The sequence below is a fragment of the Periplaneta americana genome, chromosome 5 (assembly GCF_040183065.1).
Source record: "Periplaneta americana isolate PAMFEO1 chromosome 5, P.americana_PAMFEO1_priV1, whole genome shotgun sequence".
NCBI classification, from domain to species: Eukaryota; Metazoa; Arthropoda; class Insecta; order Blattodea; family Blattidae; genus Periplaneta; species Periplaneta americana.
Genome location: NC_091121.1, coordinates 151,340,971 through 151,359,335, shown reverse-complemented (window position 1 = coordinate 151,359,335; position 18,365 = coordinate 151,340,971). Strand labels below are relative to the sequence as shown.

Below are 18,365 nucleotides of genomic sequence, written 5' to 3'. Positions count from 1 at the left end.
TACCGGCGCGCCTCGCCAAGGTTATACACAAACCCTGCAGCCAGCAAGTGCATTCATTCCGTAAAATGTTTTCATTTGAAGAATAAGCTTTTTTAATGGAATAAGTGCTTCGAGACGGTGACAAATACACTAAAAATGTGAAACAGAAATTTAGAGAACGTTTCCCAAGCTCTTATTTACCTCATCGAGATACAGTGCGCGATCTGGCAAATAAATTTCGCCAGATAGGCCCCATTGTGTGGTAAACCCACAGTTTTAACAGAAGAAAAACTGTTATAGTTTTCTAATCGAATGATAAAAAACCTTAACATATCGGTTAGAAAATTGGCACAGCAAACTGACATATCTTATTCCAGTGCGTGTAGAACATTACAGAATGAACTAGGATTACAGTCGTACAAGGTATCGATCGTGCATGAACTTTTCTTTCAGGTTATGTAAATTCCCAGAATACACAGATCTGGTCCTGCGAAAATCATTATGCAATACATGAAACACCATTGCACTCCCAGAAATTTGGGGTACGGTGTGCCATATCACGAGCATGCATTAGGCCTGTAGGACAAGTTTTTTAAAGACAAAGTAAACTCTGAAGTTTATTGCTCAGACATATTGTTTCCTTTTACTGGACAATTAAATGAAATTTAATTAAATGTCTGTTTCTTTCAACAAGACAGTGTCACAGCTCGTACACATAACAGATCTCTGTAATTGTGAGAAGAGGTTTTCGACGGAATAATAGTTTCACAAGAATTGTGGCCGCTGAGATCCCCCAACTAACGCCTCCTTATTACTTCTTTTGGGGAGTAGCTAAACCTAAAGTGTACCAGTCCAATCCTATCACGATCGATGAATTAAAATATGTAATAACAAACTTTTTCAGTTCAGTGACGAAGGAAACTTTGAACAAGGGTTTTGAAAATAAGGTGAAACGGGTAGGTCTATTTCTCCAAGAAAATGGACGACATTTTCAACATCTTCTGTAGAGTAGGTTAAGTGTTTTGGAATTTCAATATTATTGCCATATTCAGTATTTGTCGCTTCATAATGATTTTATATTCATTCTCCGTACCTAGCGCGCTCTCGTTTATTCCACTAGAGCGGAGAAAGTTCTGACTCACTCTGTATAAGCCTATTTTATTCGTCTCCCTTTAACCCTTAGACCGTAATTTTTAACAGGGGAAAATATCAATAAACCCAGTTTTTACTGTATTCCTACTCTCAATTTTCTGGAACCACCGAACTTGCACATTCGAGTCGTATCTACAAAAGCAGACATTTCTGAACACTGACCTCTGTTCAATAGCGTCTTACCTAGCTTCGCACAAAAATTTAAGAACGTGTAAAAATGTTTATCCACTTTGATTATGTAATGCAGACTTTACATCACTAATAACGCAACTAGTTAGGTAATGATCTGTTATTACCTAACTTGTTGCGTAATGTGAATCACACATTAAATAAAATATAATGGAATTGATTTTACTTTTATAAACATTAATTCCAAACATTTCCACATTTTCTTGGAACAACAATCTTCAAATTTTTTTATATTCCACTTTATATCTTACGTGGAATTTCGAGTGTAATAAACATTGAATTGCGGAATTTTCAATATCTGAATCCTCATTTGAACTCATTTTAACGTTTGTTTATTTCTCTTAGTACTGATGTTCTTCTATTATAAACAATAACTAATAAAACAAACATAAACGAATCGTATCTCGCAGGAATAAACTAATAATAATAATAATAATAATAATAATAATAATAATACAATCGCCTCTGCAGCTTCGTTTGACAACTTTCCAGTCTCGTATTGTAATATGAAATGTTATCATACTCCTATTGTAATTTAGTATATTACGATCCAAGGCAGACAAGCGCTTTTTACAAAATCGAGAAAATGATTTTGTAATGCACTTCACGCACGTGTATTATACAACATTTTTTGCACGATCATATTTTTAAAATTGTAAATATAATATACTGAAAGAATAGTTTTTATTTAATTTATTTTCTTAGTGAGAATTTTTTTCCCCCATTCGTTAATTTTTTTGAACGATTTTCAGTACATTACTCCCTGTAACACCTCTAAAATTTAACAAACTTAAAAAAACATTGTTTCAATACACATAAAACGTCCACAAAAGCAATTTATGAAACTTTCAGCTTTCTAGATTACATGAAAGCTGAGAAAAGGTTCGTTTTGTACGAAAAAATTGAAGTTAAGGAAACTAATCGTTAAAATAAGACATGCATACATACATTAAACTCCTCTTCAGGAAAAGCTAACATGGATATAATTTTAATATAATTCTGGTGCCGGAACGAATTTTTCTCGATTTAATGGTGATAATATACTCGTATTTTGCACTGAAAACTTAGAGCAATATTATTCCAAAGCTCTCACAAAACTATATAGTAATGGTAACCAAGTAACAATAAGTATGTTGTAATAGGTCTATTTCAGTATAGTTTTAAGTTATGGAGAATGGTTTCCCTAGCAACAACTTTCTGTGTGGGAATTCTAACTTTCAAGACCTAACAATAATAGCTGTAAATACAGCAAAAAGACGATCGTGCAAAAATAACTATTTCAATATAAGTATCACAGAAATACATGAGTCAGTAAATATTTCGTGAAAATAAGATGGCACAACGAAATGTAGGCTACTGCATACATACACGTGTAGAAAGATTTTTTTTTTTTGTATTAGGACGTCTAAAAGAAAACTTTTATGAACTTAGGAGAGAGCAGATAAAACTTCATAGAACAAATTCCGCAGCTAAACTTAGTAGAAATATGATACTGCAGCGGACTGCGAAATTAAAACTTTGACCAATTTTTGGGCCGGAGCGAAAAACATTTGCTGATGTAGAGAGTACAATGGAAAGCAAAAACTTTATAGTCTGGGGTGGGGGGGTGAGTGTGAGCAGAGGGGTGAGAGGGGAGACGGACCGGAACTCTGCTGAGCTAGGGCGCTCTGTGACGCAGAATTTGGGGCGCTGGTTCACGCAATTATTTCATCGCCTGTGCGACGCGATGTGCGAGCGCTCTACCGGCGCATCTGATTGACTCGCAGCGCCATCGGATTTTTATCCGTGCCCAGACTTTGACACACTAGACGGCTCCAGCTTCGCAACTGTGTAATAATTACTCAAAACGAAATTAGTAGCCCCGCTCTCGCACCAGGCGGCAGCACAGTCGCCTTACCAAATTAATGGTACAACGGGCAGCGTACACACAACTTACGTACTCCGAATACACATCATTGTATGTGCGATTCAAGAACTGTAGAACCTCAATGTACATCGACATTCAAAGATATCTGATCCTACTAATCGATAGTGATCGATAATTTGTTGGTGTAAGTGTGGATTCTTTAGTTATTACTTCTATGAATAGATGGCGAAGCTAATAGTCACTGTTGCCAATAACAGATAAATGTACCCGTGTTATAGAATTCAATTTTTCATTCCACTCTACCGACTGTAAAACAACAATGAGCTTGGCTGGAAACCGCTGATATTGTCTATTAAAAGAATAATTTATGCTTAATCTACATCAGTGATGTCAAAGCAAGCGCATTTTTCTGACCTTGACGTCGTGCGCGGGCAGCAACCGCTAAGTATGGAAAGAGGAAGGGTTGTGTATATAAATAAGCAACCTGTTGGATTAAGAAAACAGTGGTGCACAAACTTCAAACGGAACGTGAAATTTTATGTCGTTATTTTTATATGGCTTCATTCTGTTTAATATTATCTATATTGTCTGTAAAACAAAAGTACTAACACTGATTTCTTAATATTGCACTTGTGTTTTAAATCTTAATAACACAATAGAGAGTTAAGAAGAAATATTCACTTAAATTCCATAGTAGTATAATATTATACTGTAATAAGTGAATGAAACATATCATTCATAAAGATAGTGATATTCGAAAGAAAGAGATTGAGTATGACATGATAAGTTGGAATTTATATTGATGGTATCTTTAGCCTTACAAAAGTAATCAATAAACTAATCAAAACAATATTACAGTACAAAGCAAAGTTACCTAGATACTGTATCTGTTTTAAGTGTAACTAATATTACAATACAAGGCTCTTATCGCATTATGCTTTTAAGGTGATATTTGTGAGCAACTTCCTATCATCAGAATATTAAATTATTTTCTCGAAATGTGCTGAAGCTATAGAGCTGACATTTTTACAACACATGGGCACGTATCTTTTGCTTATGATGTAACAGTAGTTGCTTTGTTAATTCATTTCCTTACAAACAATTTCCATGCGAATATTTTCAAAATTTTCAACACACTATCTTCAGTAATACGTATATACGGTATATTAGATTTACGAAAACATTCTGTAAGGCTACTAAATAAATAGGCCTATACCTGAAAATTTCACTTTTCTATACGAAAAGTTGAGAAAATATTCCTTTTGAATAAAAAATCAAACTTATGAAAAATGAACATTAAAATTAAAACTTACATTCTTATTATGCACGTATCTATAAGAAAAGTTGAGAAAATATTTCTTTTGAATAAAAAAAAAATAAAAATTGTGAAAAATGAGCATTAAAATTAAAACTTATATTCCTATAATGCACTTATAACTTACTTCTCAGGCAAATCTAAAAATTAACATGAATACAGTTTTAATAAGTTCTCTTCCCTTTATCTATTGAATCAGTGCTGGCCATCCCTGAATATAGCTCGACCAAGCGGCATATACCACCTCTTTCGTCTGTCTCTTTCCTTTCCGCTGTAAAGCGCTCAGGCTCTCCTGAGCTCTAAAGCGCGCGCTTGCCCCTATGGGCATCAATTGACATGCCTGATCTACATAATAATTTTCCCTGATACTTTTTAACGGCTCCCGATAATGGTGCCACCTATTGAGAACTAGCGGAACTCTTTCAAAGTTTGTCAATTTTTCATACCTTTGGTTCTGACATCCCGTGGTTGAAAGGTTCGCATACACGATCATAAAATTGTTAGTCGGATACCTTTGAACGTGTGTACGCTTGTCTGCGTTTGTTATTAAAGTTTAGCTATATTAACTTTTATTCGATTTACTGAAAACAAAATATTTAACTTAAGGGGACGCTTATGCGATTTTTAAAACTTATACAATTTTCATCCAAAATTTATGACTTTTAAATAAGATAAACATGCCTAGAATACTATAATCTCTACAAAATGTGGTGCCATTAGAGCTAATAGTACTTTTTACGATGCTGTATCAATTACTAGGTTATTTAGCGACGATGGATTGTGTGATAGCGAGATTATATTTGGCGATACGACGCTGAGGATTCGCCATAGATTACCTGACATTTTCCTTACGGTTGAGGAAAACCTCGAAAAGAAAAATCCAATCAGGCAATCAGCCCAAGTGGGAATCGAACCCGCGCCCAACCGCAACTCCGGATCGCCAGGCAAGCGCCCTAGCCAACTGAGCTACGCCGGTCACTGCTAATAGTTTCGAACTTCGATTTTTTAAACTTATTTTATATTGACGTCACTAAAAAGACTTCTTGCGACAAAACTTAAAAAAAAATTAGTTCATATTAGCTCAAAAGGTTGTAAATATGAAGTAAAATACTTTAGGCCCTACATTTTGGGATAAAAAAGAATATTATATTCTATGGCAGTCATAAAAACAAAAGAGTATTGAATATTTTGGTGCTAAGAAAATGGATTCATTTGTTTATATCTATAAAATAGCAGTTCATGAAAATGAATTGTTAACGTTACAGTAATACCACTTGAAATATGAGGAAAAAAAAAAAAACAGAATTGTTGCGACATCCTTAAAATATACAAAGAGAAAGTATGTGTCACTTTCATGACATTTTTCTTATTCTTTCTTCTTTCTGACTGTTTTATTATTCGTTCGTTAGCAGATTCAAGCTTCAGCTATTTCATTATTACCTCATTATCTACATGAAAAACAAATGAAATCGCATAGAAATTGCGTCTCGTCTTCAAATGTTTATTGAAAGTCTTTACAAAAAACAAACTGTAAATAAAACAAAATGATGCGATTTTTAATGACACATTGAAGTGAATGTTTGAAAGAAGTCTTATGAAATGTCTTGTAAAAATGTATACTGGCAGCTTAAAATATGAACAAAGCATTTGCAAATAAAAATAAAACTACGTCAACAAAAACAGAGAACAATGGAGGATGTTATTACAAAGCGAGGCAATAACAAGAGACGTTCAAAACGAGCATAAAAGAGGATATTAAGGTATAAGGAAGCATTGTTCAATATGTTACTTATTGACAGAGAACTACGGCAATATTCTCATACCGGTAATGAAAATTGAAATAAAACATGTTAGGGATGGAAACAGAGAAATAAATTAAAGAAAACAAAGGAAATTAATAAATAATACAAGATAAAGTATTCATCATGTCATCACTAGGGAAAGGGATTTGGAGTATTATAACGAATGGTGAAACGTAGTATAGATATTCGTAGCTCAGTGATTGTCAAGCGAGCTGCGTCACAAAGCATGGACGAGTACAGTTCACTTCATACAAACTTACACGCAATGTTCTGTAAACGTATTTTAGAATAAACAAATGTTATATTTTAATGACATATAGTGGCCTACATAAGTAATCTGCATTTCATTTTGAACTACATGTGCTTTTCTTGGAAACGCACAAAACACCAATAAACAACATACAAATATTTCAATATCAATCTCCGCGTCCTCACGTGTCAGTGGAAATATTGATGCCTGATAGACTGTTGTCTTCTGTATGGAACTCGCCTCTGAATATGTATGTTTTTGTGTCAGGAGCGTGTTAAATTAAAACCTTTATTTACAATATCATGAAATATGATAATTGTATACAACGCATACTACAGAATTTACAATATATGCAATATACTACAATATTTACAACATAGTCTAATAAAGTATCATTAAATGTTGAACAAAATGTAGAACCAAACGAAATGGCATTTTCAATTAATGCTATGTTTTATTGATGAAACAAATAATAAAAAAAAAATTAAAAATAGAGAACTAAGGTAGTTATTAAGGTATTCCGATAGTTATATTAATTAGTAAAAGTTGAGAAGAAAATTTGACTTCATAAATTGGTTAACTAATATATTTTAATTTCAATAAGAATGCAATTATAATAAATTTATTAGATCATAATAGAAATCATAACAGAAATGAATCGATAATGAGTACATGCGACATAATGATGAAACTAAATTGAGGTTGATTATGTAAGCAATTTGTCAAGCTTGTTTTTAGCAGGCATGCGGTAGTCTTCGTAGAAGTTACGCAAACGTTTCTGCTGACATGAAAATATTGTAAGAAAGAAAGATTAACCTACATAAGGAATGTACCGATTCAGCTATTTCAGGTTCATGACTTACAGTATGTCGACATCTGATCATATAATTGGAATAATAAATTATTATGTAAAATAAGACCTAAATATTACAATTAGATTTTTGAAAAGGAGCAAATAATTAAGGTTTAAAGTCTTAAGGATTATCACGATTGGTTTAAACATGCACTAAAACAAGACGTAAGTGCAAGTTTGAACCAATAAATTATTGTCATTTGCGATAGATTAATTAGTTTAGGAAATTGTATATTTATTATGTAGAACTACATTTGTATATAGATCTTTTGTTAAATTATTAAGTTCTGTACTTTTGTGAACAATATCAATAAAGCTACCTACCTACCTACCTACCTACCTACCTACCTACCTACCTACCTACCTACCTACCTACCTACCTACCTACCTACCTACCTACCTACCTATCTATCTATCTATCTATCTATCTATCTATCTATCTATCTATCTATCTATCTATCTATCTATCTATCTATCTATCTATCTATCTATCTATCTATTGATGAAACAATTATTCCTGCTGTGCCTTATTATAATAAATTGTAAATATCATTTTCAAATTTTCAAAATACAACTTTGCTCTGTTGCAAGAAAGGAAATTTTTTAACATCTATAGAGACAATTGGAGAGTACTTGAAACAAGATACGTCAATTAAATTTACATGTTGAATGACGTCATTGGGACACGTCTTTGTTAGTACATCTGAAATCCGACTAAGAATACTGTAACCATAATTTTTAATCAAACCCTGTTCATTTTTTCACCAACACGTTTTCCTACTTCACCTTCTACTGCACTCAGTTTATTTACAATAGTCCTCATAATATTTATTTGCTCAACTAGTTCTACTTCTGACTCTTCTAATTGAATAATGGCATCCGGTAAATATAAAAAATTTGACTCAATATCCACGACTTCTTTTTAGATCGTTCTATCATTTAGCAGTTCCTGGCTTATTTGAATCGCAGCCGCGTCATCGGGATCGAAAGACTGGACCACTTTCTTCACAGATTGGAGGTGATGTGCGTAATAATTGCAAGCTTCTAACCTTGACCCCCATCTCTTAAGAACTGGACATAAAGGAAGCAACAATTTAGGGAATTGTTTCCTGAATTTTGATACTCGATCTGGAGCTTTTTACAAATAAAGGCTAGTCTTTCAATTTTGTATTGTTAGTTGGTTTCACTTTCGGCATTGTACCTGCACTTCACTACTCTGAACTGCAAACCTGCATGTTGAAGTTCTTATGCGACAACTGTCCCGTTCACCTGTTGTGGACGTGCAGATCTGCGAGTATGTCATGGAGGGGAGGACTTGGTATAAAGGATTGTAAACAAATGGCTGTGTAGATGCCAATACTAGCTTTTACTGCTACAAATTCCGTTCCCTAGTCATCACTGTACGTCAGAATCTTGCCCTCACTGACATAATAATAGATATACAGGGTGTAAACGATATGAACTGACAAAAAATGCTGATAGTAGAGTATAAATAACTGAAGAAAAAAGTCAAATAATCTTTTTCTTGGCAAAGTTTTCCCAGAAAAAATGTCTTTTGTGAGTCTAATTTTTTGAAACAGAGAATAAAGTCATTATTTATTTCTTCCCAATACGTAAGCCGAAACAGTCATTTGTTACTCTGCTTTGTATTGGTATATGTTGGGCTCAAGGTCATTGGCAATGACATTTACGTTCAGTCGAAATGTAAACAAATTATTTGACTACTATCAAACTTAAAAACATAGTATTTTACTTAATTAAAAATAAAATTATAAGAAATAATTAAATTTCACCAGACATTTTGTTCAGTAGACCAGTATGTACCGCCTACACAATTTTGGAAGTTTGTATCGTACCTTATATACGTTTGCAGAATGAGTGTCAGGTATGTAACAAGTATTTTAAATATTTTACACGTTTCGTAGCAATTTGGTTCCTTTATCATGTTTATCATGTTGTGAGCGACATTGCTAAGAACTTTTTTCTTAAAATAATATACAAAATACATACTGTACCTAAATGATAAAATTTCCTATGTATCCAAATGAGACATTTGAATTTATTTATAAACTATACCGTTGTCAAGTCCTGCGAAAGTCATGAAAATATATAATTCCATTTCATTTTGTCATAGTTTAGGTTTTAATACTGGCAAGAACTTTTTTTTTTGTCTATTACATCCTATTTCCATTCTTCAAATACGTACTAGTTCTAATACATTGATTCACTTATTTAAGGCCAGGGCAGCATTTTATAATAATAATAATAATAATAATAATAATAATAATAATAACAATAATAATAATAATAATTAATATCTCTTAACCAAAGACTTTCTGTCGAAACTAAGGCATCACAGTTAATCTACGTAGCCTAAATGAATCACAAAGAGAAAGTCTGACAACTCCTTGGAGTTGAGTGCAGTTATGTGTTCTCTACAAAGTTCGGAGTATAAGCTAAATGTAGTCCAGCAAGAGAAAACTACTCACGTTTGTTCTATACGGTTCAAATAACCGTGAACAGTTAAAAAAATAAACTTTTTGTTGGGGCAATCCTGCGTTCCCGCTGGGCTGGCCTGAAAAAATATTCACATAATACTGAATAATATTTATTTAGCTTGCATGGAAAATGGGAGAGAGAAGCACTGCAAAAACCTTTTTCAGCTAAATTGGCAAACCCAATTCTAATAACCATGACAACGTTAAAGTTGGAAAAAGTTGAAAACACAATCTTTGTGCTGTAACTTGAATATATCTAAAAAAAAAACTGAATGTCAATAAGTTGACATATTGTTTGTTGTTGTTTAGTCAACTGTCCGAAGACAGGTCTGAACCTCACAAAAGATACCAACAAGGCATCACTTTTGAGGCAACAAAAGTAGGAGATAATGGGGTAGGGTGGCCAGTTCCTTTCCCCCTCCATTGCATACATCGCTGACTAGTAACAAATTACACTAATCAGACTTCAGATGCATAGAAACAAATTGATCTTCCTCTGATACATATCGTCAAGTGAGATGTACAGCCCGATCTTATTATACAGCGTAGTGCAGAAGTCACTTTGCACTCTTAAAATAAAATATCTACAAGTATAATAATATTATGAAGACACAGTCATAATTCGACGTCAGTAATTTACTAGCAGCATTTATGGTTGTTATAGGTAATCGAAGTTTTGTAGACTGATAACGAAACAGAAAACAAACATTTATGTTAGTATCACAGATAATGAAGTTTCGTAGGTTGGTAACGAAACAAAAGGCAAAACAGATGAAAGACTGTCGCCGAGGGTTTATCAGGGTACTCGTTCGCAAAACGGGCTCTGGTTCTATCATGGACTGAGGCAGGATAGACCACCTGTCAGCATCGAATTCACGAATGCCACTGGGGCTCCCCTTCGGACTTGGGAGCAGAATGGACCAGCGTGCCTAAGTATACGGATTTTCCTGCGTCAAAACCTCGCAAAGCCAAGCTGCCATGCTGTTTACGAAGATGTGAATAACTTCTAGTGTCAACTGACTTATGGGCCATTCCTTATTCTTTTATTTATTAACAGTGATGGAGCGTCAATAAGAGTACAAGAGTACGCGAACACCTTGTTTTCGTTAATGCACGACTATTTTTATTATTTAATGACGTACTGACGTATTGGGAATGTATAATATATAATGATGTATCATTTTCTTGTAGATGTATTACATTTCTGGTGGTGTGGAAGAGAAGGCCTGATGGCCTTAAATCCACCAGAGTAGATAGATAAATAAATAAATAAATAAATAAATAAATAAATAAATAAATAAATAAATAAATAAATAAATAAATAAATAAATAAATACGTAGGTAGATAGATAGTAAGATAGACAGACAGACAGACATAGATAGATAGATAGATAGATAGATAGATAGATAGATAGATAGATAGATAGATAGATAGATAGATAGATAGATAGATAGATAGATAGATAGATAGATACATTAACAGACAGATAGATAGATAGATAGATAGATAGATAGATAGATAGATAGATAGATAGATAGATAGATAGATAGATAGATAGATAGATAGATAGATAGATAGATAGATAGATAGATAGATAGATAGATAGATAGATAGATAGATAGATAGATAGATAGATAGATAGATAGGTAGGTAGGTAGGTAGATACATTAACAGATAGATAGATAGATAGATAGATAGATAGATAGATAGATAGATAGATAGATAGATAGATAGATAGATAGATAGATAGATAGATAGATAGATAGATAGATAGATAGATAGATAGATAGATAGATAGATAGATAGATAGATAGATAGATAGATAGATAGGTAGGTAGATACATTAACAGACAGATAGATAGATAGATAGATAGATAGATAGATAGATAGATAGATAGATAGATAGATAGATAGATAGATAGATAGATAGATAGATAGATAGATAGATAGATAGATAGATAGATAGATAGATAGATAGATAGATAGATAGATAGATAGATAGATAGATAGATAGATAGATAGATAGATAGATAGATAGATAGATAGATAGATAGATAGATAGATAGATAGATAGATAGATAGATAGATAGATAGATAGATAGATAGATAGATAGATAGATAGATAGGTAGGTAGACAGACAGACAGACAAATAAATAAATATTTGAATCGAGTAGTTTAAACTTTCCGCAACTTTTACGACTTGTGTAAATTTGACAACGTACGTTCACACGAAAACCGTGCTCTTTTCAAGGAAGCTACATGACTTGACACGCATGCGCGGGACAAAATTATCTGTAGCTGGCCGCTCGTCAAAAGCACAAGGCGTTAAGTGAACATTGATTCTACTATGTAGATGTTAGGTGCGTCGATGCGTTCTCGAGGTAGGAAATAGTCTATATTTTTAGTTTGTAGGTATCAGCATTTATCACTGTCTGAGCTTTTATTTTTTTATGGTTGTGTGTATAGTGCTGCTATGGGAGTGTAGTTTGTGAATTACTTTACTTCAGAGTAATTTAGTTAGCTATATGTGCCATGCTGTAATGACATTCTCTTACAAGACAAACGCGGTGAGCAAACTGAAATAAAATAATTATTGGAGTTTCACTTTAATCATTATTGTTATTGTTACTGATGTTATTAATATAATATTTTGGACTTAAAAATGGTCTTTTTTTCGAAAGTAAGACGCTATAATCATGACATTTATATTAAACCTATTGATTTTAAAAAAGGATTTCAAATTATCTTCGGTTTTAGAAACACAAAAGTGTGAACACACGCAATATTTTATTACGAGCCGCCACTGTTTATCAAGCTACTAAAAACCGAAGCTAGGCCAGCCGAATCTTGGTACCGAATATCTCAGGCTTCCGTATATAAGTCAGCAGTACTGTTAGTATTTTATATAACTAATTCAAGCATCAACAAATTCTTGTTCGTTAATCTACGAAATATTTTAATCTGTTCTGGTGGAAACCCTGCTTGTGTCTTTTTCTCATTACGCCTTCCCGCTCTCCACGCCTTTAATTTACGTATTGTTCTACGCAGCTTGCAGTCCTGCCACACGAAACAAAACTTCCCCGCTGGTTCTCTCGTCTCAGGTTATTACAATGAGCAGCATGAAGTGCACATTAGCGGGGAGGGTGCAGAGGGGGAGGGGACTGTAAATCTTTTGTCAACTTTCCACCAGTAGGACTTCTTAAAAAAATAAAGAGGAGGAGGGAGTTGGGACGAAAATTAAAGGCAGTGGTTTGCGTGAATTATACAGCAGAAGAAGGAGAGCGAGACAAAACTTGACTCTTTTTCAATTTATACACATAAATATTAAATTAAACAGGCCCCATTATTTCGTCCTTACCGCCGTATTCAACGGCGAAGTTTCTGCTACAATGTTCTTTGTGTTTTAATTTTTCTGTCGCGAAGAATATTGGGAGCAGTTGAATGGAACGAACGGGTTTCCACGACGACGGTTTGTAGGCCAAATCAACGACATCTTACGAGCTGCTAATTAACTACATTGGGAAGAAGAAAAAGGGAAAGAGAGGAAAAAATAGTGGAAGAAAGAAACGACCAAATAATCAAACTGGAGAGTAAGAATGAAAAATAAACGAAAACATGGAAGTAAAGAATGAAAGAAAAAATAGGAGAAATGAGAAACGGAAATGAGAAGAAAGACATAGGAAGAAATAGATGATAGAAGAAATAAAGAAAGAAGATGAGTTGGATAAACAAAGATGTAAATAAACACAACAAAGATATATAAGAAACAAAGGAAGAACGAAATACGTACAGAAATAATGAAGAATGGGAAGACACTGAGGAACAGCTGAAAGATAAAAAGAGGAAAAGAAACGTATAAATAATAAGAATGGAAGAAACAGAGGAAGATCGAAATAAAATACAAATAAAAGGAACCAAAACACAGAAGTCATAAAAGAAGAAAGAAGAACGAAATAAAAGAGAGTAAAAATTTGAAATAAAAGATAATGGAAGAAACAAAGGAAGAACGAAATAAAAAGAAACAAAAATGAAATAAGAAATGTTGCAGTATAAGAGAAAGGAAGTAACAAAGTAAGAACGAAAGAAAAGAAAAAAATATCAAAGAAAAAATACGCTTAGAAACATAGAATAAGAAAGAAAAAAGGTCAGTAAAAAGAAAGGAAGAATAATGAAATAAAAACAAATAATTAGAGTATAATAAAAAAACAGATAGAATGAAAGAAACAGATATAGAAGAACAATGAAGGAAAGAAGGACGAACCACAAAAACATAAAATAGATGCGCCAAACAACACAGAAATGAACAAGAAAGAAGAAGAGGAAAACAGAAAACGAAAAAGGAAAATACTAATAAGAAGATAAAAGAAAGAAACAAATAAATGTAAATAAATAAGTGAATAAAGGAAAAATCAAAACAGTGAAAAAAAACACCCGAAAAACATAGCAATAAATAAGAAAGGAAAAAGTGAAGACAGCTGAAGGAAGGAAATAATGTAGGAAATAAATGAATAGGAACTATAAATAATGAAAGAAACAAGAATTAAGAAGAAAGTGAAATGGAAAAAAAAAATAAATCTATAAATAAAGGTACAAAGGTACAAAGAAGGAAAAAAAGAAGAAAAGATTAAAAAACGAGTTAAAAAAGTAAAAAATGAAGAAAATGAGAAGGGAATAAAAGAAGAAGCAAACAGAGACAGAAAGGAAGAAAGCAGAAAGGAACATATGATTGAAGTAGAGGTAAAAAATTAAAAGGGAATTGAAAGGCCCGTAGATTCTTACGAACTAAAAAATGTGAGCTCCAAGCTAAGTGGTCATTTGTCTCAGATCCATAGCACTATGTTCCAGTATGAGGGTCCACAGCAAGAACCTTGTGGGGATCCTCAACTTATTTTCCTCTTAATTCTTTATTAGTGGCAAGAAAAGCGCTTCTATCACTGAAGCAACTTCTACACAGATTTAGACAACGGAACTAGTTTAGTGCATTATACTCGTATACATATAGAAACTAGTAGGAAACAGGAATGAACTGGGCTACTCACTTGTTGGAACAGCCCTCGTTGAGGAAGTAGAGGTCCTTGACGAGCAGCGAGAAGAAGGGGATGACGATGCGTTGCCTCTCGTCTGTGGCCCCGGCGGATCGCCACATGGCGGCCTTCAGCGTGGACCGGTAGCTGCTGAAGTTGGACGACGGGTCCATCTGGTGCTCCAGGATCGAGAACTTGGCAGACTGCACCTTGCTCCACTGCAACATATTCAAGAAAGACATTTTTAATTTCAAACATAAATTTCCCTTCGCTTCTCTGAAATTATATCTTCATTTAACATTCCTAACATTAACATAGCTATTCAGAAACGATGACGGAACAGTAGTGGCGGGAAGAATATGATGAGAAAATACTCCGGAAGCCATTTTGTCCATCAAAAAGATCACACAATATAAGTCTAAGGCCCAATTTCACCTAGCTTCGTTAAAATAACGCTAACAGTATGTTAACTAACGTATTAACAATTAAACATCCTGTTAGTGTAATAGTGTTTCACCAACCATTTAAGGTACTTTGGTTAGGTAACATGATGTTAAGAACAATGTAACAGGAATCAAAGAAGCAGTGATTATATGAAAGTTTACTGAATGTGCCTATGGTTGTGGTGTAGTCATTTGTTTTAGAGGATAATTTTATTTTTTACATTATGCAAGTATTTTAGAATAACATACTTGGGTTGGATAAAAAGTAATGGCAACAGTTCGATATTTCTGACATGGCTTTATTCACAGGGATACAACATTTACGTACCTTCTATATAGTCGCCCCCCCTTATTTATTACCTTTTGCCAAATGTTTGGAAGGCGTCGTACACCATCAGCGCGTCCATCTTTGTTGATGTTCCGTATTGACCGCCCTAAAGCACGGATAAGTTCATCTCTGGTATTGTACCGAATCCCTCGCAGTGGTTCTTTCACTTTGATGAAAAGATCGTAATCGCATGGATCATATCGGGTGAGTACGGAGGATGTTCCAGAATCTCCCATTGCCAGCGACGCAAGAGGTCCTTGACAGCAGCAGCGGTGTGACTCTTTGCATTATCATGAAGAATGATGGGGTTCTGTACCACCAAGTGTCGTCGTTTTCTCCTGAGGGCTGGACGAAGGTGGTACTGCAGGAACCTGCAGTAGTAGTCCGCGTTTTCCGTCTGCCTTGGAGGTACAGCGTGGTGTAGTGTTACCCCATCAATGTCATACGCCACAATGAAATCACCTTCACAGCTCTTCCAACAAGGCCTTCCCATCGTGCCACTGTGCGATATGGCAACGCTGCATCGCCACATGCTTCACGCAGTCCCTGAAAACATTCTTGTGCATTACGACCTCGTACCACTTCAATTTTGATCCAGGAACGTTGCTCTAGTTTTGTAAACATGATCTTAGGGCGCTCGCACTATCCCTATGAAAGTCAACGTTCTACACACTGCAGTAGATTGACAGAGTACTGTCGCCGCTGGCTACACTAACTCATCTAACAGTCCTTGTTCATGTCCATACAGCTGGCAACTCTCGAACGCACCATAGTCACGTGACAGCAGTGTTGCCATTACTTTTTATCCAACCTATGTAATTACAACGGAAATCGGGAAAAAGAAACGTATAAGGAGAAGTAATGTTACCTCACATGAGAAATATAATTATTTTAGTAGATCTAGCAATTAATTATAAGAATGTAATTGAAGACAAACATAGTGATGGAACTTTCATTGGGAAAAAGGAATAAGCATGAGTTTCTTCAACTCAAGATTTCAATCGCCATTTGGATGTGAAAACGGGAACTATGAAACAAATCAATGTTATGAAAGTATTAAGAAAAATGCTAAGAAAGATCATGCACAAGATACAGAGGAACGTCTGAAAACTGGCGGTGATAGGCTACTTTCACTCTTAGTTGATGATATGGGTGCGAAGATTCTTTTAATTATCTAGAATCAAGTAAACCAATAGAAAATGAACATGATTGTGATGCTGAATACAATAGTAAGCGTTAACATTAAACATATTCTCACACGTCATTAGTGATAATTACATATGAACAGCTAAAACAGTGAAGTAAAGAAATATCGTTTTGAAAATCTGCAATTATATCTGAGAATTAACACGGAATAATAATAACACGAAAGTTTACGTTATTAAGCACACATCTTCTCTTTATTGCGGATACAGTGCTAATATTAATATCAATCATTTTAGTATTTATGAACATAATCTATTCTAAACAATTAAAAATGCTGAAATAGTAATTGCCAGCTAATTGTTTTCGCTGCAAATATATCTCGATATATTAATGCAGCTTGTAACATATGTTCCCTGGCAGCCATGATTCACGTTGTAACAGCATGTTAAGGATTTAACCACAGTCTACTATATACAGTCGCGAAGCTCAATATGTAGTAAAAATGCAAACATGGGTAGTTGCCCACCACTAGGATCGCTACTATCGCCTCATCATCGCAGATCTCTCTCCTAGCAGACGACAAAATAAGTTATACTTTCGTTGTCGTGTTCTTTTGGAAAAATTAACACCTTCCTTCCATTATTGAAATATTAAATGCATAAAGTTAATTTATTATTTTAATAAAGTATATTAAATTCCACCATAAACTCGAAGATACCTGCAAGAAATAAGTTAATATAATTTTTGTTTGTGCAAAACGAACTGAAATTTACTATAATCGCTTCACTCATTCAAGATTATAGCGATAATTAACTATGAAACCAATAAATATTAATTTGCATTTCCCTTTACAACAATAATAATGGAAATATGAATTAATGGAGTAACTTACGTGTGCCGGTACTTGTAGTGTAGGCTTACATAGTTAACAAAGTGGGATGAGGTTAAGCAATAATAATCACACCAGAATTGGAAATAAAACGTGATCAATAAATTTTATTGTAACAGACTTTTTCTACGTCTCTAGTAAAGCAACAAATAAAAAAGAACAAAATTAACAGCTATAATTAAAAACATATCCTTTGAAGAAAAAAGTAGGCCTAAGCAATAATAATCCCACCAGAATTGAAAATAAAACGTGATCAATAAATTTCATTAAAACAAACTTAATTTTTCTACGTCTTTAGTAAAATAACACATAAAAATAATAACAAAATTAATAGCTACAATTAAAAATATATCCTCTGAAAAAAAAAAGTAGACCTAACCTTTATTTCTCTGGAAATTTAGCAGCCTAAGTGACAGAACTTTAACCGGTATCTAATGTCCTTTCGGTTAGACTGAAACATTTCATTGTGAAATTTAAGGATATAATGTATTCTAACAGTCACAAAGAACTTCAAATTAACAGTTTTGTTTCTGCACGGCATTCTTGTGGAAATCCAGGAACCTTTCTGAATCTTTCGGAAATCGGAAAAAGGATAACTCTGGCCTCTTTCTCTTACTGTTGCTACAAT

General features: G+C 33.8%; 1 protein-coding gene across 1 annotated transcript in view; it reads right to left on the bottom strand.

The window, feature by feature from the left end:
- LOC138700214 (ras-GEF domain-containing family member 1B-A) overlaps positions 1-18,365 on the bottom strand; it is a 760,608-nt gene that overhangs the window by 38,188 nt on the left and 704,055 nt on the right. Inside the window, exon 7 of the mRNA XM_069826665.1 lies at positions 14,947-15,149. Within this exon, the coding sequence (XP_069682766.1) occupies positions 14,947-15,149 (203 nt within the window). The remainder of the gene's footprint in view (positions 1-14,946; positions 15,150-18,365) is intronic.